Source organism: Neopsephotus bourkii, unplaced genomic scaffold, assembly GCF_033783945.1.
Source record: "Neopsephotus bourkii isolate Nb327-2 ecotype Australia unplaced genomic scaffold, CSIRO-AGI_Nbou_v1 NB_1825, whole genome shotgun sequence".
NCBI classification, from domain to species: domain Eukaryota; kingdom Metazoa; phylum Chordata; class Aves; order Psittaciformes; family Psittacidae; genus Neopsephotus; species Neopsephotus bourkii.
This window is the reverse complement of record NW_026902298.1, coordinates 11,135,628-11,158,377: the sequence shown is the minus strand read 5'-3', so window position 1 is coordinate 11,158,377 and position 22,750 is coordinate 11,135,628. Positions and strand designations below refer to the sequence as shown.

At 58.8% G+C, this 22,750-nt stretch overlaps 1 protein-coding gene across 1 annotated transcript; it reads left to right on the top strand.

Annotated features, from left to right (window-relative positions):
• Positions 1 to 16: 16 nt before the first annotated feature.
• Positions 17 to 21,989, top strand: LARGE2 (LARGE xylosyl- and glucuronyltransferase 2). The gene is made up of 16 exons (XM_061343423.1): positions 17 to 92; positions 5,444 to 5,595; positions 16,416 to 16,588; positions 16,852 to 17,108; positions 17,465 to 17,547; positions 17,783 to 17,899; positions 18,358 to 18,536; positions 18,652 to 18,756; positions 18,937 to 19,049; positions 19,159 to 19,284; positions 19,377 to 19,532; positions 19,632 to 19,795; positions 20,006 to 20,284; positions 20,596 to 20,742; positions 20,877 to 21,072; positions 21,154 to 21,989. Exons 3-16 carry the CDS (start codon positions 16,489 to 16,491, stop codon positions 21,349 to 21,351), a joined length of 2,220 nt encoding a protein of 739 aa, XP_061199407.1. The 5' UTR covers positions 17 to 92; positions 5,444 to 5,595; positions 16,416 to 16,488; the 3' UTR covers positions 21,352 to 21,989.
• Positions 21,990 to 22,750: the final 761 nt, after the last annotated feature.

The following is a 22,750-nucleotide window of genomic DNA, read 5'->3' as shown; positions in this document are numbered from 1 at the left end:
CTCAAGCGGAGGCAGCGAGCCAGGCGCGGCGGTCGATTGCCGAGCGGCCGATGGGCCGGTTTAAAGGAGCCGGAGCGGCCGCCGCCGGGCAGGTATGTGTCGGGCTGCGGGGCACCGGTCCCCGTGAGGAGCCTGTGTAGGGCCGGGCTCCGCGCTGTGGGGCGGCCTGAGCGGGGCCGTGGTACCGCAGGGTGAGGAGCCGGGGTGTGGGTCAGCTCTGGGGGCCCCGGAGGGACGCGAGGTTCGGGCGCTGCAGCGGGGCGGGGGTCGGTCCGTGCACGGAGCCGCCGCTCCGTGGGTCTGGGAACCGGTAGCGCCGTGCCCGGGGCGTCCGCTCCGGCGGTGCGGTGAGTGCTGGGTGCCCTGTGGGGGTCAGGGGAGGTGGGCTCGGAGGGGGGTCTGATGGACATGGGGGGGTCGCGTTCGGGTGGCCCCGGCACCGTGTGCCTGCACCTCCGTGTTGGGAAGCGCCCGGTGGGACGGAGCGGGCAGCGCAGCCCCGCTGTTGTGCAAGCGGAACGCTCCGTGCTCGCTGGGTGTGCGGGTGGGAGAGGGGGAGCTGCCCTCGGGGCCGCAAGCTGCGGGCAGGGAATGGGAAAGGATCGGGGAGGGACGCGGGGCTGACAATGTCGCGTTCGTTCGTCTGCTGTCGTGGGTGTGTGTGTGTCCGTCCCTGCCCGCGACCTGGGGCTGGAGGAGGCTTCGGAGGGCAGGGAAAGGGAAGGAAGGAAGGAAGGAGGGAGCGCTGAAGGGGAGCAGGGAGGCAGCCAGGACCGTGCTGTCAGCGCTTCCCGGCGCCCATCCCCGGTCACTCTGTTCTTTACAGCACTTAAGCACTACCCCTCGCTTTCCAGGCGGGGGGCAGAGGTGTGCGACCTGCCTGCCTACAGCCTGGTGCGAGTGAGGGCTCAGACCCGTGTTCAGGCCAGCCCTTCCTCCTCCCCGCCGTGAGGAGTGGTGCTGGGCTGCATGGACCCCATCCAGCTCTGCCTTCCCGCTCGCCCAGGGAGACTTATCCTGGTGCCCTCCCTGCCGTGCACGGCTGCCCTGAGCTGGGCCTGGCCCTCGGCACACCTTGCAGTGCAAAGATCATCAGCGGTTGGTGCACATGGACGCGGCTCTGTGCCTCCCTGCCGCACCTTTCAGCGTGAGGAAGGTGTTTTGTGTCCTCTCACAGAGCACAGAAAAGATTGCCAAGCTGCCCCTCCTTCCTCCTGTCCGGTTACCTCCACACAATAGACACAGTGTGTGCCTGCAGCTTCCTCGGCGAGAATTACAGTTGCATGGGCAGGCACTTTATCCTCTCTGATCTCGCCTCTCCTCTTCTCCCCCCTTCCCCCGAGGGTTTGTTTTCCAGCAGGCCGAGTTCAAAAAGGGCACGAGATACTGCTGGCAAACAGGCTGCCGCTAAGCAAACCTTTCTGCTCAGAATCGCATGGGTTGCACCCAACTTTCCATTCACATGCAGCGCTACCTGTGAGCTCTGAATGCCACCGAGGCAGAGCTGCTGATGGAAGTACCGGCGTGGGTGCGATAGCACCTGAAGCCTGTGGCAGAGGGGTGAGCTGGCTGGGGATAGGTGTGCACTGACAGTGACTCTAGGGGCATATCCAGTGCAGACTGCTGGAGCTGCTCTCCTTCAAGGAGGAGCTCTGACTCTGGCAGGCAGCAATCTGAGAGCCGGCCGCCTAGGAGACTGCCAAAGACACCTTGTCTTCAGCCAGAGGTGAAGCTTGATGCACAAAGTCCTTGGGCTGCTCTCAACGGCAGAGGCAGATAGTGCAGTTCTGGCCCCGAGTGAGAAGCTTTTTGGCTGATGTTTCCTCTTCATCCCTTGCCCACAGCTTCCCTCCCACCCATTGTCCGCCCTGTCCCTCTTTCTGCATATCTCCCTCTCGCAGTGAGTGACTTTGGAGGACAGTTTGAGTAGCATCAAGCTGCCTTTTTATGGTAAATAGGCCGTGCGGGAGCACTGTAGGAAGGGTGGTGTCTCAGAGCAGCAGCAAGCCCATGAGACCGAGCAAGACTTAAATCGCCTTGGCTCATGGTGCCAGCACTGGGAGGGCAGGAGGTGAAAGGCTGGGATGAGGGGCTAGTTTCTGTCTCCACTGTACCCAGAAACATCTCTGAGCAGCTCTTTTATTAGCCCTTACTGTCACTCTGGGTGCCAAGGGCTCGTGCTTACTGGAAATCCACTGGCTGTAACTGAGGCCAAATAGTTCCTGTGCTCTGATGACGAGGGGTGCAGGCTCAGCACTAATGGGAGGAAGAAGAAGCAAACCAAAAAAAGCAATCCCTGTGCCAGCCCATCACTGGGTACAGTGCTTCAGTCCAGCTTGCTTGGCTGCCAGCGTCTTGCTCTTAGCTGAGATCTGCGAGATCACACTGTTCCTGGGGAGCCTGCTTCCAGGCAGAGCGCTGCTGTGGGTCTGAGGCAGCTCATCCTAAGGAAGCCTTGCTCCAAACACGCCTTGCGGGGTGCTGGGGTACGTGAGGATGTGTTGGAGCTGGGGAGTGGGATGTAGAAGAATAGATTCACTATGACTGATGCTCCAGTCTGTGTTGGGAGGTTGGTACTTGTGGGGGAAGTGGATGTTCTCCCCAGCCATGTTTCACTGCTGGAGGAAGGAGCCTGCAGTCTAAGGTGAGGGAAGTGGATCTTTCCAGCTGTGGTTGGAAGGGAGCAGTCCTGGTGTAGGATGCGGTGGCCTTTCTGGCCCTGTCTCCTTGGGGTATCCCTTCCTGCGCAGTTCAGCTCCCACACCATGCTGTGGCCGTCTATTTTCTTGCTTCTGGATGAGCTCAGCCAATACTTTGGGATAAATTGTGACTCACTCCAGATAACCTGTAGACAGGGCACATCCAGGGAGTATTTTAGTCCCTGACACATGAGCCCTGCCTAGAATGGAAGGCCTGAATCATTCATGGTGCTGAAGGCCAGCACCTTTCAGAAGAGCTCCAAATCTCTGTCCAAATGAGGAGACAAGGGCAATGCAGGCCCCGTGCGTGGCATTGCAGGTGCTGGCAGCTTGTGCCTCTGATCTCCGACAGCCCTCCCAGGGCCTGGAAAGGCAGCAGCTGGCTGCGGATGTTGGTGGGGTAGCCCTTGAGTTCCTGAAGTGTTGCTGACAGGTCTAGTGCTTGAAGCAGTAGCCTGAGGGGAAGGGAAACCCAGGTCAAACAAGGTTAAGGGGCCTTTTAATGTGTATTTTGACTTGGAGGGCTTTTGTTGCCGTTCTCTGTCAGGGTGCCCCTGCCCTTCCCAACTTAGCTGAGACTTGGCATCTCCGGAGAGAGGCTGGTTTTGGCTTCCCAGGAGGAGCAACGCACCTGGCAATGTGTGCAGAGCCCTGCTGCGGGATGGTGACTGCCTCCTGCCTCCCGATGCCTATTCCAGAAAGCCATTTAGAGCCCCAGGCTGTTACTTGGGTAACTCCCTTCCCTGATTCATCAGCAATGTGCCATCTCTCCTTGTAACATCCCAAATCTGCCTGTGCTAGAGGCTGAGAGGGAGAGGCCGTATCTTTTAATAACCATGTGATGCACTTGGAAAAAACTTCTGGACATGCAGTTCTCTGGTGGCTTAAGTCAATGGAAACACTCCAAGGGAGAGATGCAGCCTGGCCCTGAAGGAGAAGCAACTGCTTTGGGGTGAGGGGGGCAACTGCCTGTGGGTTCTCATCTCACCTTGGCTTCTCTGACCCTGCCTGGAGAAGGCAGCAGGCAGATCGGTCCCACCACGATGCTGGTCTCTTGTGTGTCAATAGCTGCTGGTGGCTCATACTCACTAGGTATTGAGCCACTGAAGGTGAGCTCTCCACCGTGGAGGTGATGCTCTTGCCATGTGCCCATAGGAAATCTGCTTTCCTGTTGATGCTGGTAACTGTGCTCCATGTGTGGCAGGCACATGCCTGGCTGTTCCCACACAGAATTAGCAATGCTGAAGGTGCTTTTGCTTTTCCAGCTCTTTGCTTCTGAAACTACCCAGCCTTGTTGCTGGCAGCTTCTGCTTCCTATCCCAGGTGGGTGCCAGGGGCTTGGCTCTTACCTGCTGAACTGCTCCCTGGAAATACAGGGCTCTAGTAGCACCACAGGGAGGGTTGTGACTGCAAAAAGGATGTGTGCCAGGCAGCACACTGGTTCATATCCTGCTTTTCCTGCTCCAGAGGTATCCACTGTTGAGGTTCTCCCCTTGGACTTCTTTCGTCTGAGGTGGGAACTAACAGATCAGGACAAGCAGAGTGTGGATGATGGATGGAATAGATGTCTTCACTGAAGCGTGCTGTAGCGTCCATACGTGTCCACCTTGTAGCCAGATACTGATGGAGGCTCACAAAGCAGAAGTAACGTCAGGTTTTGTTGCTGGAGGAGTGTTTTGCTGTGCAGTTGTGGTGCTCTACTACTTTGAGTTGCTGGGTTTCACCGTTCAGGGAGCAACTCAGAGGCTAAATGTTGTCAATGATTTCCAGCCCTTGTTGGGATTGATGCTGTCTCCCTTGACCCATGTTGTGCTTTACCAGGCTGACCCAGGTTTGCTGTGGCTGGAGGGCTGCAATAGGGCTGGTGCCCAGCACACTGCATACATACTTCTCTGATTAGGGTTTTAAAACAGGTGGGGCAGACCAGAAAGATGGTTTTGGTTGGGTTTACCTGCTTTGAAGGTCCTGTTCTTCCTGCATCTTGGAGCAATAATGTGTGGATAGAGGGGCTCGAAAGCAAAACTCCCAGTTCTTTGATTCCTTTGCCCAACTTATTTGCATGGCTCTGCCCTTCTGGTTTGGGCTTTCTCTCCATAAGGAGGTGATAATCCTTGTAGCCTCCTGAGAGAAGGAGTCATGCATTCCAGCCTGCCTGTGCAAGCTGCATGGTGGGTTTTGCCTGCCTTCTCTCTCCTCTGCCTTTATCCTTCCCCTCTCCTTGTTGTGCATCTATCTGGAGAGGCTCTCTTGACTCCCCTTTTGGGACTGCCCAGGGTATGTCACAGGCGCTCAGGTTACTGGACATGATAGTTAATCCCTTCATTGCCTCACAAGCTAAACACTTGCTACTGCTATCATGTTTGGGAGGGGGCCAGGGAACTTGGATCCCTGCCCCAGCTCCTTGTCCCGCTGCAGTCAGTGTGAGGACTCATGTGTTGTGATGGGCTGTGTGTGTTGCACACTGGTTGTGGCTTTGCCAGCGCTCCTGGGGACACGTATACATATATAGTCCTTGCATGGCTGGGGAATGTGCTACAGTGATCTGGGAGTAGGAACATGCAGCACACATGGGCTGCCTGGGTCACCCTGGGTGATGCCAAGCTGTGCTTTGTAACAGGCTGGAGAAAAGGACAAACCCGAGGTACTGGGTGCCGCTCATCTATGACATTCTTGGCTGTGCAAGGGCTCGTCCCCAGAGCTCTCTGATGCAGTAGCTCTTCATGTGACTGTCTTTTGGGTTTCAGGTGACAGCGAGCTCCCTCAAGTGCGGCTGAGATGTGCTATCTGCCCTTCACGTTGAGAATCCCTGGTTAAAGGGTGGTCCTCAGCCACCACCAGGCCCTGCCACTTCTCCAGCTATTCCCAGCCATCCCTGCAACATTGGCAGCCTCCAAAGGTCAGTTATCTTCCTTATTAAATAGATGGTTTCCATGTGCTTGCTCCTTTCCTGGCTGAGTGTTTCTGTTCCCAAATTGGCAAACAAGGGATAATTGCATAGCAGGAGGTCTTGACTCTGTGGGTCTCCTCTCTACTGGGTATTTGGGACCTGTGGGGAGGATGTGCAGACAACACTGGCAGTTGTAAGCCCCTGTGGCCCAGTTCTCTGGAGGGAAAAGCCAGATTCCTTGCATGGATCATTGGAACAAAGTGAGGTTCCATCTCCAAGGGTGTTTCAGTTGAACTTCCCTTGAACATGCAAGTCTGGATCCTTCTCCCCAAACGCTGCTATGGTCTATTGCTTGTTTCTAATGTCGTGGGCAGTAGGTGGCTGGGACCTGGGCTGAGGAGCTGGGACAAGCTCCCTGGGCCAGGGGAAATGGGAGCTTGTGCTGGCATTGTTCTGCCCTGGAAGCTTCTTTGCCCTCTGTCCCTTACACTGAGTGTTTCTTGTGGGGGCACTGCTCACAGCAGCCACCTCTCTTTCTCCTCTACCCCTCATTAGTGCAGGGCTTGGCACACCAGCAGGAGGGGGCCTCAGCGTGGCTTTGCCTTGATCGGATTTGTCAAGGCTCCTTCCCTTTTCTTCCTGTTCATTGAAGGCTGAAACAAAGCAAACAGAAGAGAGGAATGCCAAAGAATAGGAGCGAGGGAAGAGAGGGATGCTGGAGTGACAGGCTGCCCTTGCACACACGCACCCCCCTTCGTCTGGTGGGTCAAAGCTGGAGGCAGAGCATTGCGGGAAGTGAGGCTGTTCCCCTGCACTCCTGTTCCCAGCTGTTCCTTGCTCCCTGTGCTGCAGCCCAGAGAGCTCCTGTCCCCACTGCTCCGGTAGTTCCCCTGGTGAGCACTGTCCCCAAGCAGTGAGGAATGGAGGCTCAGGCTTGCTGCCTCCTCCACACAGGCACATGGGGCTGAGCCCAGCTCGAGGGAAGCATGGCATTGTTTGAACTGCTTTGTTTGCCATGGGCTGTGGTTAAAGGTTTCCCTCTTTACCTGTGCCAGGAAACCTTCCCCTGCCAGGCAGCCCCCGAGCTGAGCATCCAGCCTGGGTGCCAGGGCAGCCAGGCACCAGCCCCTCCCCAGCCTGGAGCCAGATAAGCGCTTGAACAAGGCTCTTCTGTGCAGACAGGTTTGTGAAGTGGAGACGAGCTTGTTCTGGAGCTGGAACTGTTTCCCAGGAGGCAGGGGAACCAGGAAGGGAGTCATGGCCAGCCAGGCAAGGCTGCCACAGGTAAAGCTTTGGCTTGATGGAGCCCCTCGCTCCCTCCTCTACCATGCCCAGGCCATCATGCAGGGTCCCCTTCATCCCGCTATGGATTGCACTGGGGAGGCAATAGGTTGCTCAGCACCCCTGGCATAAAGTACTTGAAGGAAAATTCATCCCTACTTGTGCCCCCCCCCGCCCACCTTGCATATAAGCCACTAGGAATAGCCTTCAAACCACAGCCTCTGTTTCCTTCTTCCTCCTTGTTCTCCACCTTCTGGCAATCTCTGCGCTCTGTGGTTTAATTAGAGAGCACAGTGAAGTGCTTGGAGTCCAGACTGTACAGATTAGGAGGTTACTGATCCTATCCCTAAATGGGTGCTCGCATCCTGCCCGCTCTGCTATCGAGCTCCTTTTCACCCAGAGTGGAAACTCAGCCAAACTCGAGACCTCTGCCTCTCCCCTTGCTTACTGTGCAGGGGAGGGAGGATGCGGGGTGACAGGAGAGCTGTTGGGAAGGAGGGAAGCGAGCTGTGGATTTCTGACGTTCTCAAGGTGGGTTTGTAGCTTGCACTGGCCATCTTTGCTTCCTGTGTCCTGGCTGGATTTGATGCTCCAGGAGCAGCAAAGTGAGGGCTTGGTGTGCTGGTGTGGTCTTTTTTTGGAGTGCTGCCTTCCTGTTCTGATGGAAAACCCTTTCTGTCGGAGGAAGTCACTGCTTCCTTGTGTGTGCGTTTGCATGTGTTTATATGCTGGGTGACTCGGTTCAGGGCTTGTGCCTTCCCTGTGTATACACACCTCTCCCTGTGTTCCCAGCTGTCTCTCCTGCACTCTTACTCCCAGTGAATGCCCAAGAGAGCTGTGCTGCATCACTGCTGAAAGCAGAGGGCTTCCTGCTGAGAGCAGGAGGCTGGAGCCTGGCAGTGCTGTGTGAGGCTGGTCATAGCCTCATCTGTGGAGGCTTACGTCCCTTTACAGGACATGTTGTCAGTGTGAAGGGGAAGGTGAAGTATTTGCTGTTCCAGATGGAGGCACCAGCAGGGAAGAGGGAGTAGAGAGGATGAGTGTGGTGGGAAGGGTAAGTCTCTTCCTGGAGGTAGGAGGGAACCTTGACCCTGATGCTCACAGGATGGGCTGAGCTCCCATGCCTCTGTCCCACTCCTGGTGCAGGCTGGGCGCTGCACGGGGATTGCTGTGGGTTGCAAAAGACAAGGGCTTTTGTCCTGAGCCACTCGTCTGCTGCATGGCTGAGCTGAGGGATGCTGTTCCTTCCCTGCCTTTGTCCTTTGGTGTGTGAGTTCAGGGTTTAGCTCAGCAGTGTGAGAAGCCACAGGGATGAGAACACAAGGAGCAGCAGGAGGGGAGAGTGCTGGGAATGGCCAGCACAAAGCTTGGGTGTTGGGAGTATTCCCCTTTCCACTGTCTGGCTTTGGGAAATGCCTCCCCTATGGAATCCACTTCTCTCTTCTTTTGCCCCCATCTCTTGCTACTTCATTCCCAGTTTGCAAAAATGCCCCCTATGCTGCTTTGCAGATAAGTTTGCAGTCCCTTAGCCTGCCCAGCACCTCTTTCTCCACACTATTGGAGGAGCCTATCTCCAAGGTAGGCTCTCTGTAGCTCAGGTGTCACTGCAGGCCTCAGGGAATGCTCAGGGCACCCTGAGTGGACAGCACTGTCACTGCCCGGGTCTCTCAGAGCCTGCCCTGAGCCATCCTCCCTTGCTATTTATAGTGCAGTTGTTCCATTCCTCTGTGGACGAGCTCTGCTTTCAGCCTTGCTTGGGCACTGAGGGCACCAGTGCCAGGAATAGCTCTGGGCAAGGAAGACATGGGAGTGGCTGCTTGAGCACAGATCCCAGTTTGGGCCAGTCCAGGCTGCATCCATGAGCTCTGGCTGTTGGTGAGCATCAGCCTGCCCTGTGGCACTGTTGGTTTTCATGCAGGGGAAGGGAGGGGATTGCCTTTCCTTGCCTGTGTGCATGCCTGGCCCCCCTGCAATGCTGACAAGAGTTCAGTGCTGCAAGAGCTGGCATCTGGAAGAATTGCTCCAGTGTCAGGTGGAGTGAAGGACCTTGGTGTGATGTGCTTGCACTGTGGAGGACAGTTGGCATGGAAAGCCCTGCTCCTAGCATGTCCTTCAAGCAGTGGCTGTGACCTCTTATGCATCCTGGACTGTGCCCATTAGGGCAGTTGCCTTGGGTGGTTATCCATTAGGGTGATGCCTTTTTGGTGGGGCACCAAAGAGGTCCTGCTCTTCTTCCCCTTGTGCTTGCTGGCCTCAAGGGAGCTCCAGCTGAGGTCTGAAAGGAGCTTTAGCACAGAACACACCAACACCCTCCTCAGCATGGCTGCCTGGGCAGAGCTGCTCTGGCCCTTTGGCTCGTGATGCTCACAGCTTGTCTGGAGAGCTGACCTGAACAAACAATTAATTGCTTGATTTAGTGCCCAAAATGAAAAGCTGGAGGGGAAGTAACCACAACCCAACCCAGCCAGGTTTGAGAGCCCCTTCATCTTTTCTTCTAAATGTAACACAGCTCAATTTCCAGCAAAACAATGCAAAATGAGACTTTTTTTTCTGCTTGGAAAACAAAGCCTTTTGTTCCTGTCCAGAGCTTGTCTGGAAGTAGCAAATAACTCTTGAGCTGTGTGCAAACTGCAGTTTTCAGTCAGTAACTATTCACCCAAAGCCACTCGCCCAGCTCAGGGTGACCATGCATGGCAGGCACCTGAGGGCCTGGATCATAGCCATGTCCTTGGCACCTTCCCAGAGGTGGTGGGGAGGATGGTGTCCTGCCTTTTGTGGACTTTTCCATGCAGAGGAACTGGTCTGGAGTCGTTGGAGTCCCTCTGCCTCCTTTGCTATAATTAACCTGATTAATTTTGTATGAGAGGATGCAGCCTCCCAGCATCTGAAGGGGGCCTACAGGGATGCTGGGGAGGGACTTCTCATCAGGAACTGTAGTGATAGGACAAGGGGTGATGGGTTCAAACTTAAACAGGGGAAGTTGGGGTTGGATATAAGGAAGAAGTTCTTTACTGTGAGGGTGGTGAGGCATGGGACCAGGCTCTGACCCCAGAACTGCGTCTGCCACAAGCCCACAGCAGTGGAAGCATCGGGAAATGGCAGGGATGAACAGGTATTGATACCCAGAGCACATCCGGAGACTGGGACACAGTGAACCTAATGGATTCAGAGCTGGCCATTAGCTGCAGCACAGGCGTCAGCAAAACTGCAGATATTGGAAACCTAACCCGGGCAAGAGGGAAGGGAGCTGGAGATCAGCCCAAATGCTCTTCCTTTTCTGTTTCAAGAGGCAGGTGGGTCCCTGGTGGTGCTTCTGCAGAGTGCCCAGGCTTAGTCCCTCTTGTGCTGGCTGTTGGGTATGTGGAAGAGATTTGATCCAGGATGCTGCAGTCTGTGTTAGTGTCACAGCAGCTCTCCAGAGTTAGGTATGCTCCATCAGGCCCAGAAAAAGACCAGTCAGTGTGAATACTTCACCTGCTGAGCATCCTCTTGGCATCACACAGCCCGTAGTACAGGGAGGTAAAGCTGGAAGCAGCATATTGAACAGGTATATCCTCCATCAGCTTGTTGGGGGGTGGGTCTCAGCAGCACATTGGGGTGTTGGCATGTCTGGGTCCATGTCCGGGGTGTTGTGGCCAGTGTGCTGCAGCCATGCTCACACAAAGCTTTCAGGGTCTATCCTGCTCGTCCCCTGCTGCAGTGAGGGTCCAGTGCAGCACATGCAGAGCAGTGCAGATCAGCACCCTGCTTTCTGCTGCCCTGGTGTCCCCAGAGATGCCATTGAAGGCTGTTGCCACCTGCATCCTTCCAGCTTCCTCTTGGTCCTAACAGGAGCAAGAGCATTTAGGGACAGTGCTGCTCTCTGGGTGGCCTGAGAGCTGTGGCAAAATGCAGCTGCCCAACTTGTAAGCGTTGCAGTGTGTTTGGTAGAGTGAAGCCTCCTACACAACACTTGCTTGGTCTGCTGTGGCCCTGGACTCCCACATTGCCCTGCACAGCCCCTTCTCCCTCTGGGTTGCGTACAGGGAGGCTGGCTGCAGTGCTGCTCTGCAAAGGCAGCCTGTGTCTAGCAGGACCTCGTGATTGGAGTCCCTGCCAAGAGGAGTTGCTCCCTGGTGCATTCCTGGGGTTTCAGACATGGGGAGGTAAGCGGTGAGGCATGTTCCTGTGTCAGACCCAGCCTGAACTTGCCTGTTTCCTCTGGAAACAAGGAATCAGTCTGGTGACGGAAGTCCCAGCTTCAGCCAAGCTCGAAGCTTCAACCAGCACCCTTCAGTGGCTGTGAGCTCCTTTCCCCAAGTGCTGTGCTTCTGTCAGAGAGGGTGGCTTTTCAATGGGACCTTTGCAAATAGAAAGCTGAACCCTCGGAGCAGCAGAACTGTGTGTGGAGATATCTTAGAAGAGAGCTTGGTGCACGAAAATAAGCCATAACTGAGGCACAGCCGACTGCTGTCCTAGGCTGGGGTTGTCTCTGTACCCTGATGGTGTTGGGGGCAGTGGGGAGTCAGGAACATCTTTTCCTTTACAGCTCATGTGTTGGTATCCAACGCCATGGCTGCCGCTCGATCTCCTCTCTAGCATACGGTGCCTGGTTTTGCCACAGGTTGCTCTTTCCAGGGAAATAGGAAGGTGGAATTCTCACTGGAGCTTTGCTTATCATGAGACTGGGGAGGCAGGGCTGGTAATCCCGAGCATGGGGTTTTAATCTGCTCTCCTGGCCGAATTCCATTCCGCCTCTGTACATTCCAGCAGCTGCCCCGCTCTGCACTGCCTGTGTGGCATCCGCCGGCTGGCACAGCCCCCTCGAGCAGCGGTGTTTCAGAGGGGGACAGGGAGGTGACTGTCCCAGCTCAGCACCCATCTGACAAGGTGCCCTATGTGCTTTAGAGGTGATCTGCTGAAGGAGGAACCAGCCCGTCCCCTCCTTGCTCCCGGTTGCCTGTTCTCAGTTCTTGCTGTGCAGCTCTCACCATGGCTGTCAGGCCCCTTCTCGCCTCCTGCGAGCCTATGAAGCTGCTGTGTTGTGCTCCCGCTGTGCCCCAGTCTAAGCAGGTCAGCTGAACTGGTACTGCTCCAAAACTGAGACCTGGGAGAAGGATTTGCAGTTTCTGTTGCCTGCAGCTAGGTGAGACAACAGGCATGGCTCCGAAATCACTCCTCCTGGCTGCTCCGCAGCTCTTTGCTGGGAAAACACCAGGCCATCCCATCATGTGTAACGGGGGGTACATGTGTTGTGTGTCCCTGGGGGGACACAGTGAGGGGGCAGCAAGACCTGTAGACAGTCCTGCTGTGCCTCAGCATCACCTCTGTAGGCGCACATAACCAGAGTTAAGATGCCCACCCTGCCATGGGCCTTGCTGCCAGATCCGGTGCCGTGGGAAAACAGAGCTGCTCACCCCTGTGCTTGCAGGGCTGGGGGAAACCTGCTGATGCAATGGAAAGCTCCCACTGCCAGCCCTCCCTAAACATTAACTGCTCAGCTGATAGCTGCAGAGCCAGGGAGAGCGAAGGCCAGCTGAGCAGTGCGCCTACAAAAAACAGCACTCTTGGAGGAGCAAAGCATCAGCACATGGACAGCCCAGGGGGGAGTCTGGGGCTGGAGCAAGAGAGGGGACCTCATTCTGGTCTGTTTGCCATGTCCCTGGTCCCTGCCAAAGCAGGCACTGACCTGCTCACGGGAGAACATGGAGGGGAGGAAGGAGAACCTGCTGCCAACAGCACTTCTGCCCTGCGCTCCTGTGCTGGGGTTGGGAGCCGGCAGTATTGGGAAACCTCTCATCTTACTGCTGGCTGCGCTCGTCTGGTGCGAGCAAGGAGACTGAGCAGGGAGGGCAGGGAGGCTGAGAGCTGCAGCTGCGGGGATGGGAATGGGATCACAGAATGGTTGGGGTGGAAGGGACCTTAAGGGTCATCTAGTTCCAAGCTGGCTTTGAACACTGCCAGGGATGGGGCAGCCACAGCTTCTCTGGGTACCCTGTGCCAGCGCCTCAGCACCCTCACAGGGAAGAGCTGCTTCTTAGTATCTCATCTCAGTCTCCCCTCTGGCAGGTTAAAGCCATTCCCCTTATCCTGTCCCTACATGTCCTTATAAAAAGTTCCTCTCCACATTTCCTGTGGCCCCTTTAGGTACCGGGAGCTGCTCTAAGGTCTCCCTGGAGCCTTTTCTTCTCCAGGCTGAACCAGCCCAGCTCTCTCAGCCTGTCTCTAGAGCAGAGCTGCTCCAGCCCTTGGAGCATCTTTGTGGCCCCCTCTGGACTTGCTTCAACTCTTCCATGTCCCTCTTGTGCTGTTGCCCCCAAAGCTGGATGCAGGGCTGCAAGGGGGGTCTCACCGAGGGGGAGCAGAGTTGGGATACTTGCTGCTGTACCTCAGGGGCCAGTACCCACTGCACTGCTTGCCTGTGAGCTGCTCCCCGGCTGCCCTTCATTTGCTGTGCCTTTAACATTTCACGGGGGAGAGGCTGTAGCTGCCTTCCTGCTTGCATCTCCTCCCCACTGCCATAAACATCCTAAAGCAAACACCTCCACCTCGCCTGGGCGCCCCAGCAACCTACCTGCTCCTGCTCCTGCCCCTGCCCCTGCTCGGGCTGGGACTCACTGCACCGGGGTGGGCAAGATAGGGGGGCCAGGAGAAGAGCGTGGTGAGGCAGTGGTAGTCAGCCAGAGCAGGAGCCAAAGGCCACCCCAGGCAGTGCTGCTGGCAGGTCTGGGCTTCCCCAGGAGCATGGGTGAGCCCATAGCTCAGCGCTTGGCTCATGCTGGGTACCGTGGGACAGTCCCGAACTGAGCTCCGTGAGCAGGGGAGCAAAGGGAGGGTTCTTTGGGAGCTGCTGGCTCAGGAGAGCAGTGGGGCAGCCCCAGGGGTTCCCTCTCCATGCTGGGGCTGTGCTGGGCAGGAAGGTGCTGCGAGTGAGTGCCTGTTGTGAGCACAGCCCTGCCTGAGCGGGAGGGGGATGCCTCGCAGGGCAGGGATTTCAGCGCCTTCCCCTGCAGCTCCCGGGGTGCCTTTGCAAGCTCTGGGCTGGCGTTGCCAGGCAGGCTGGGGCTTGCTGCCGCAGCTCGCCCTTGGGTTATGGAGTGGGGGGCAATTTACATCGCATCTAAATTGCTATGCAGGCAGCTCGCATCCTAATCCCTCTGCTGCTGCCGTGGTGGCCTCCTCCCACCACACGGTGCCTTCCCCATGCACCCTCCAGCGGGACCCCACCAAGGCTGAGGCAGGCAGAGGGCTTCTCCTGCCGCTCACTCAGGGATGGAGCCCGCTGCCTTTCCCCAGCCCGGGGGCCAGGCGTGGGGGAGCTGCAGGTAGAGCCCGTCTCCACATAGTTCACATTCCCAGCCTCCCGCTCCTCCGGCTGCCATCCTGCTCGCTCCCGCGGCTCGGGGCAGGTCCGGGGAGCGCTGTGCGTTTGGGGGAGCACTGCTCTTCTGGGCTATCGGGGTCCACACCTTACCACCGGCATCTGCACCGTGTCCAGGTGAGGAGATGAGAGTGTTTGGATGGTGGCTGATCTCCGAGCAGCAAGGGCTGCACCCCAGCCCAACCCTGCCATACGTGCAGCCCCTCTCTGGTGTGAATAGAATCACAGGTTGGAAAAGACTCGAGTCCAACCTTACCCACTAAACCGGCCAGCCCAGGGCTCCACTGCCTTCCGTATCTCCCTCCTGAGTGTTTCTCGATGGACAAAGCCTCCTGCCCTGGGGAAGAAGGATGCAGGTGCTGGTGGGGGTAAATACTCCCGGTGCTTCCCTTATCTCAGCAAAGGAGGGGTATGCGAGTCCTGGGAGCGGGAAGGGGGCTCGGAGGGAGGGTGGGAGGGTTCCTCCCCGCCTTACTTCGGGCAGCTCCGTGCCCCCGGCGCTGGGGGCTCTTGAGCAGAAAGCGAATTTAATCTCTTGTTTTGTTTGTTCTTTCCTCCTCCCAAAGGGGGGCCGGTGCGGGGGGAGCTTGGGTTTGAGAGCGGGGAGGAAAGGGGGGAAGTGTCAGATCCGAAAGGGAGGAGTAACGGGAGGACGGGAACGGCAGCCCCGGAGGGAGCGGGAGCAACGGCGGGAGGAGGAGGAGGAGGAGAAGGGGAAAGGGAAAGGCAGGTAAGGAAATCGCCTCGTGGGTGGTAGGTGAGGAGGGGGAGAAGGCAGGGCAGGAGGGGTGAGGGTGCTGAGGGGAGGACGGGAGGGTCTTTGTCAACTGGCCTGCTGCCGGTCCCCCTAAACTCCTACCCGGTATCGTGCTCCCATTCAGGATTGAGGATGGAGTGCTGCTCTTCTGGGGGGTCCCAGGGGAGCAGGAGGGGTGCTGCTGTCTGCCACCACTTTCTCCATGCTGAAGTCCCTTTCCCATCCCTTGGCTTCCCATTCTGCTCTGTGCTGGCTGAACCTCCCTCATCCCGCCTCTCCCCAGCGCCTCACGCAGAGTCTGGGGGATGCCCGGGAGCGGTGCGGGGCAGCCTGCGGGATGGAGCCGGGCTGGCAGCAGCGGGCAGAGACCTCGCTCATGGGGGGAAGCGTGCCTGGGCCTGGTGTGCTCCATGCATCAGCTCCCTCTTCCCCGCCGTGCCTGTGCTCTGTGGAGCGGAAAAGCAGGGAAGTGTTGGGCCCCATTGCAGGGAGCAGTGGTGCTGGCAGGATCCCTTTTCCATAGGGAAGAGGGATGCAGCCCTCCAGTGCTGTGTCTGGTGCCACGGGCACATCCCCCACTGTTTGAGGGTGACCATGCTCCTCTAACTGGCCTTGCAGGGCCTGTTGCTGCGTATCCTGTGCTCCAGGAACACTTCCCATCAGGCGATCCCTATGGGGACGAGTGGTTGCACCCTGGCCCCGGGGGCTGCTCGGAGTTGTCTCCTCCCTGTCCCAGCCCCCAAGCGCGGCGGCCCCAGGGGCATCTGCACATCAATGGGCTCCAGTGGGTATGTGCAGGGGGGAGCAGACCCTAATCCAGCCCATTCATCCCGGAGGCAGCTTTTGTTGAGCCTCCAGATGTTGTGCGGAGAGCAGGGGCTGTGTGAGCGCGGTTGGTGTTGCCTTGCTTTGCGGGGGTCGTTGTCTCCCAGGGCAGGGCTCCCTATGGATGGGCTGTTCCGCTGCTGAGGCACGTTTCACTGGAGCGTGTGGGGTTTTTCCACCACCCTTTGGCAGGGCAGGTGGCTGTGAATGGAGGAGGAGGAGGAGGAGGTGTTGGGCCTGCGGCAGAGCTGGGCTCGGAGTTCCCCCTGGAAGGAGCCAGGATCCACCCCAGGACCGGCCACCCAGTATGAGGGGGACCCTCCAGCACAGCCTCCCTGCTCCCCTGCGAGCCCTTCACCCTTTCCCCTTTGCAGGCAGCAAGGAGCAGAGCAGAATGAAATCACTTAGAGCGTTTGAGGTCCCCCCTAGGGCTCTATAGCCGAGGCAAGGTGGGGTGGAAGCCCGGGTGGACCAGATGAGAACCTGTTGCTGGAGAGGTGAAAGGCATCTCCCAGCACCGGAGATGGGGAATGTGCTGCTGGCAGATACGGAGGCACCTTTGGGGCTGCTGGTGACCCCGCTCTCTGCTCCCCTTGTCCCCCGCAGGCTCTAGGATGCTGGGGCCAGCTGTGCTGGCGCTGCCCACCTGATCCTCGCTGCTGTGTCCCACTGGCACACCATGTTCCGCTCCTGGCGCATGAAGCTGAAGGTGCTGCTCGCCACGGTGACCCTGGCCGTCCTCCTCTGCTGGCTCTACCTCTTCATGGGCAGCCTCGAATGTGAGTGGGACCAGCTCTGCTTCCTCAGAGCAAGGGACAGTCCGTGACAGAGGGTGGCGGGGGCCTTGGGGCGCTTGCTCTGTGGCTGTGCAAGTCACTGTGGGTGCATCTGAGCTCTGCATTCCCGTGGCATCCCTGGGGATCAGAGCTGTGCACATGTGGGGCGTGCGGGGAGCTCTCCACTGGGGCTCTGCCCCACCATCCGCACGTTATCCCTGCCTGCCGAGCTCCGTGCCCATCCCATGCCCCCGTCCCCTCCGCAGACGGCCGGTTCCTGCTGCTGCCGCCCTGCCTGAGCGAGCAGCCGAGCCGGGACCTGGAGCGGGAGGCGCTGGCATCACGGGTGCGCCGGGTGGAGGAGGAGAACCAGCAGCTCCGCCTGCAGCTCAGCCAGGCCCAGGCGGAGGGCAGCGATGGCAGCCCCCAGTGGGGGGCCTCCGCCGAGGATGGGGACCCCCCCGGGGCTGACAGGAGCAACGGCACGGCCTGCCCCAAGCAGCGGACGGTGCACAGGTGTGAGGTGGGTGATGGGGGATGTCGGGGGGGAGGCTGGGAGCTTGGCTGACCGTGGATGTGCACCCACTTGGCACTGCTCACACCGTGCTCTGGCCGTGCTGGGGGCTCATCTGGCCCTCCATGGTGCTCAATAGGCTGCAGTCGGTGGGTGAGGGTGCCTTGCTTCTCCAGAGGGAGAGGCCAGGCAGCAGATCCTTGGTCCCCTCTTCTGAGCCAAAGGATTCCCACCTCCGTCTGGAGCTCCTTCCCCAGGGTGAGGGCTGGGTTATGGAGTCCATCCCCATAACACAGCCCATAGGGAAGAGCTGACAGGACCCCCAGGTATCCAGGCTCAAAAAGGCACCGTTTGTCTCTGGGCAGCTCCTGCACATCGCGATCGTGTGCGCCGGGCACAACGCGAGCCGGGATGTGGTCACCCTGGTGAAATCCATCCTCTTCCACAGGTAATGGGAAGTGCTGTGCCAGAGGCCTGGCTTGGGGCTCCCAGATGAGCTGCTGCAAGGGGGCAGTGCTGCAGGACAGGGGCTCTTCCCCCTGTGCCACTGCTTAGAGAACCAGAGGGGGATTTCTTTCCCCATCTGCCCCCTCAGCTGATGTCTCCCCTGGCAGGGGTGGGAGGGATGGGGACCACAGGGACCGTGGCTGGTGCTGAGTGCTGCTGTGCTTTGCCCTCGGCAGGAAAAACCCTCTCCACTTTCACTTCATCACGGACTCGGTGGCTCACCGGATCCTCCAGACGCTCTTCCAGTCCTGGATGGTGCCCTCTGTCCATGTCAGCTTCTACAATGCCGATGACTTAAAGGCAGGCACTCGTTCCCCCTTCGCCCTGTCCCAGCCTAGTGCTCAGAGGGCCAAGGGTAGCAGGAGGGGGGGTATTAACTCTTCCTGCTGGTCCCTTGCTTATCTGCTCCCCTTTCTGGGCTTATTGCTGGTCCAGCTGAGAAGCGGGTACAGGGCTGGTGCTGGACGGGTGGCTCTGTGGTGGAGCTGGGTTCCCCACTGAGCACTGAAACACTGGGGTTCAGATGGGAGTTCTGGTGTCTCGAGGAAGGGTGAGAGCAAAGGGAAAGGAGCTGCAGTCTGCAGGCACCTGGAGGCTGCCAGTGGTGCCCCTGGAGATGCTCCAGGCTGGGCTGGCAACACAGGTTCCTTGTGCCCCTCTGCTGGCCTCTGCATGGGGTGATGGGCACACACAGCCATCCTGCCCGGGCAGGGCAAGGGCACGAGCATGCCCAGCCCTGAGGCCATGTCACCTTGCAGCCGGAGGTGTCCTGGATCCCCAACAAGCACTACTCCGGCATCTACGGGCTGATGAAGCTGACGCTTACCAAGGCACTGCCCTCCAACCTCTCCAAGGTCATCGTCTTGGACACCGACATCACCTTCGCCACTGACATCGCTGAGCTCTGGGCTGTCTTTGGGAAGTTTTCTGGTGAGGACAGGGCCCTGGGTGCTGGCCCCCCATCAGCCACAGCCCCGGTGCAGTGGGTTTGCCTGGGTCCTCCGAACCTACAGCAAGGCAGCACCAGGTCCCTCTGTTTCCTCAGACAAGCAGGTCATTGGGCTGGTGGAGAACCAAAGCGACTGGTACTTGGGCAACCTGTGGAAAAACCACAAACCATGGCCAGCCCTGGGCCGTGGCTTCAACACGGGTGAGTGTGGCTGCAATGGTGGGGTGGTCACATCCAGCTGAGGCAGCGCTTGGCACGGGGAGGATGGGGAAGGCTGAAGTGAGGCAGGGGAGTGCTGGGCATGCCCCAGGGACCGAGGGCATGCAGGCTGCTGTGCCGGGTGCTCCTCAGTGACCCAGCGCCCTCCTCACCGGCACCCAGGGGTGATCCTGCTGCTGCTCGACCGCCTGCGTCGCCTGGGCTGGGAGCAGATGTGGCGGCTGACGGCGGAGCGGGAGCTCATGAGCATGCTCTCCACATCCCTGGCTGACCAGGTAACGGGCCTTCCTCTGGGGAGCTTGGCCCCGCTGCGCTCCCACTCCTGGCACAGGGATGGGGAGCCGTGCTGCCTTCCTCACCCCCTTGCGCCATCCTCCCTCCTAGGACATCTTTAACGCAGTGATCAAGCAGGACCCGTCCCTGGTGTACCGGCTCCCCTGCTTCTGGAACGTGCAGCTCTCTGATCACACCCGCTCGGAGCAGTGCTACACCGAGCTCTCGGACCTCAAGGTGCGTGGGTTTCCTGGCCAGGGTCTGAAGGCCAGCGCAGGCACTGGGACGGGGTCTTGGGGCGCACTGGGTGCTGACCCCGGTACCCTCAGGTGATCCACTGGAACTCGCCCAAGAAGCTGCGGGTGAAGAACAAGCACGTGGAGTTCTTCCGCAACCTCTACCTGACCTTCCTGGAGTACGACGGGAACCTGCTGCGCAGGGAGCTCTTCGGCTGCGCCAGCCTGCCCAGCGCACCCAGCCACCAGGTGAGGCGGTGCCAGCTCTGCCCCCCAGCCCCACAGCATGGGGTGGGCACAGACCCCATGCAGCCGCTGCGGATCCCCCTCACCTTCATGGCGTTGCAGCTGCAGCAGGCGCTGGAGGAGCTGGATGAGGATGATCCCTGCTATGATTTCCGGCAGCAGTACCTCACGCAGCACCGCGTCCACCTCTTCTTCCTGCAGTATGATTTCCTGGCCCTTCTAAACCCCACCGACGTCACCCTCGTGGCACAGCTCTCCATGGACAGGTACTTGCTGGTGGGAGCTCAGGTCCTGCCTCTGCTTCCCTGCGGAGGCTCAACACATTGGGAGCTACCAAGGGTCTCCAAACACGGGTTCCTCACCCTCAACACCCCGAGCTGGGAGCAGCAACGCCTCCCGCTCTCCCCTGCATGGATCTCACTGGCAGACACCCAGTCTGCCCCAGCCCACACAGCGCAGTGCCCTCTGCTTCGCAGGTTACAGATGCTGGAGGCCATCTGCAAGCACTGGGCCGGCCCCATCAGCCTGGCGCTGTACATGTCGGACGCGGAGGCGCAGCAGTTCCTGCGCTATGCCCAGGCCTCGGAGGTGCTGAGCGCCCGCCGCAACGTCGCCTACCACATCGTGTACAAGGAGGGGCAGTTCTACCCCATCAACCTCCTGCGCAACGTGGCCTTGGCCAACACGCAGACGCCCTACGTCTTCCTCACCGACATCGACTTCCTGCCTATGTATGGCCTCTACGAATACCTCAGGTAAGGCTTTCTCTGGGTGGTTCTTGCATGGGCTCCCCAAGCACCAGGAATTGCCCTGGGCAGCAGTTGTCAGCATGCAGGAACTGTTTCCTCTGTGTTCAACCTTGGGATCCTGCCCTTGCTTTCATCAGACATCAGTGGATGAAGGAGCTGGAGCTGTGAGGGCTGCCCCGTTCCTCCTGCCTTACACTGTGTTCAAACCCATTAATGCTCTCCTGGAGCAGTGGGCAGGCTGCAGGGGCTGAGGAAAGGGGTTTGTGACCATGACTCACAGCCAGGGAGACCTCACACCCTTCCTACTGCCACCGTAGGAACTCCATCCAGCAGCTGGAGCTGCCCCAGAGGAAGGCAGCTCTCATCGTGCCGGCGTTTGAGACCCTGCACTACCGCTTAACCTTCCCCAAATCCAAAGCAGAGCTGCTCTCCATGCTGGACATGGGCTCCCTCTACACCTTCAGGTAGGGACCGGAGCTGTTCTGCTGTCCTTCGGGGCTCTCACACACAGTAGAAGGCACTTTTGTACCCTTATGCCTGTGGGGCAGCTGGCTCAGAGGCTCCTCTGCCTGTCCCTCATTCCCATCTCCCCCCACAGGTACCACGTGTGGCCAAAAGGCCATGCCCCAACGGACTATGCCAAGTGGCGGACGGCCACGGTGCCGTACCGCGTGGCGTGGCAGCCGGACTTCGAGCCTTACGTTGTAGTGAGGCGAGACTGCCCCAGGTACGACCAGAGGTTCGTGGGCTTCGGCTGGAACAAGGTGTCGCACATCATGGAGCTGGATGCGCAGGTGGGTGACGCTGGGTGTTGCAGGGGGGCAGAGACGTGTTGGTGCCACCAACCCCATGCTGACCCCGTGCTCTGCCCCCAGGAGTACGAGCTGCTGGTCCTGCCCAACGCCTTCATGATCCACATGCCCCATGCCCCCAGCTTCGACATCTCCAAGTTCCGTCTGAGCGCAGGGTACCGGAGCTGCCTCCAGACGCTGCGGGAGGAGTTCCACCAGGACCTGTCCCGGCGCTATGGGGCTGCCGCGCTCAAATACCTCACTGCTGAGCGGAGCCTGTGATGCCTGGGGACAGGGGCATGGGGTGACAGCAGCACGCTGGAGATGGGAAGGTGCTGGGATTCCCTCTGCCCCTTCTCACCGCAGGAACCAAGCCGCTGCACTGCCTCCAGCCCAGCAAAGGGGTGCCTGTAGATGAGATGGAAGATGCCAGCTGTGGGAACAGGCAGTGCCTGCAGGTCACGCTGCTGCAGTGTATCCAAGGGGGTTGGAGCAGCAGAAGGAACCTCCCCATGCCAGGGACCAGGGGAGCAATGGGTGTCCTCCCTCCGCTGTTGTAGCAGATGTGGATTACCAGCCTTCCTTAGCTCACCTCACCTTGAGGCCTGGGAGCTTTACCTTACCCTGCGCTGCCTCTGTCTGTGGTTCCAGGTCCCAATCCCCTCCAGGTCCCCCACCCCTCCGGGGCTTTGATAAGGGGGAGACAAGGCTGTAGAGCATCATTTTGCATCCTTTGGGGAGCAGGCTCAGAGGTGAGGCGCTGGCACAGGGTGCCCAGAGAAGCTGTGGCTGCCCCATCCCTGGTAGTGTTCAAGGCCAGGTTGGACACAGGGGCTTGGAGCAACCTGCTCTAGTGGAAGGTGTCCCTGCCCATGGCAGGGGGTTGGGACTGGATGAGCTTTAAGGTCCCTTCAACCCAAACCATTGTAGGATTGTGAAGCCTCCCAAATCCCTGGGAGGTGGGGCCAGGGAGAACCAGGAATTGTGGTGACTGCGTTCACACCCAGACCCAGGCTGGCTGGTTAACAGGGCTGGGTAGTGTTATTCCCATCTGTATGGATGCAGAGAGCAGAGCTGGCCCAGCACTGGTGGTGCGGGAGTCACACAGAGCAGGATGAGCTCTCTGCTGTGCCAGCAGTGGCTGCCAGTGCCCCGCAGGGCCGGGCTGTGACCCAGCCTCATGGGCCAGCTCCCATTGGAGACACCCACGGCAGGGCCTCCCCAACTCTGGGCAGTGCAGACATTGCCATTGACAATCAGGGATGTGGCTGACACTGGACACTGGACCGTGGTGGATCCCCGTGCCGGGGGCACTGCTCACCTCTGTCACACACTGGAGCACAGAGGATGCGTCGCTTTCCTCACGCTGTTTAAATTATTCAACACTTTCCTCCTCAGAATTAACTGATTTGGGGTGCCCGGGGCGGGTTTGATCCTTTCTTCCTCCCGGATGATTCTACCGGTGGCCCTGGAGGCTCTCCAGGCCCGTTGCTGCTGCAGTCTCTGCTCTTCTCCTTAGCGTTGCTCTGGGCTGCAGGAGCCAGCTCTGTGCAGGGGTGAGGGTTTCCGAGCCGTACCCAGGCTGTGGGAAGGGCACAAGCGCCTCTTGCTGAGTCTCTCTTTTTAATTTAATTTTTAAATTAAAGCTTTTTTATTCTTTTTCACGTCCCTGTTGGAGCTG

Bases quoted from the DNA above. Each gene is read 5' to 3' on its own strand.
- LARGE2 (XM_061343423.1), top strand. From the start codon at position 16,489: ATGTTCCGCTCCTGGCGCATGAAGCTGAAGGTGCTGCTCGCCACGGTG. The intron at 18,537-18,651 runs GTGAGGACAGGG...CTGTTTCCTCAG, and splicing joins TGTCTTTGGGAAGTTTTCTG to ACAAGCAGGTCATTGGGCTG. The intron at 18,757-18,936 runs GTGAGTGTGGCT...ACCGGCACCCAG, and splicing joins GGGCCGTGGCTTCAACACGG to GGGTGATCCTGCTGCTGCTC.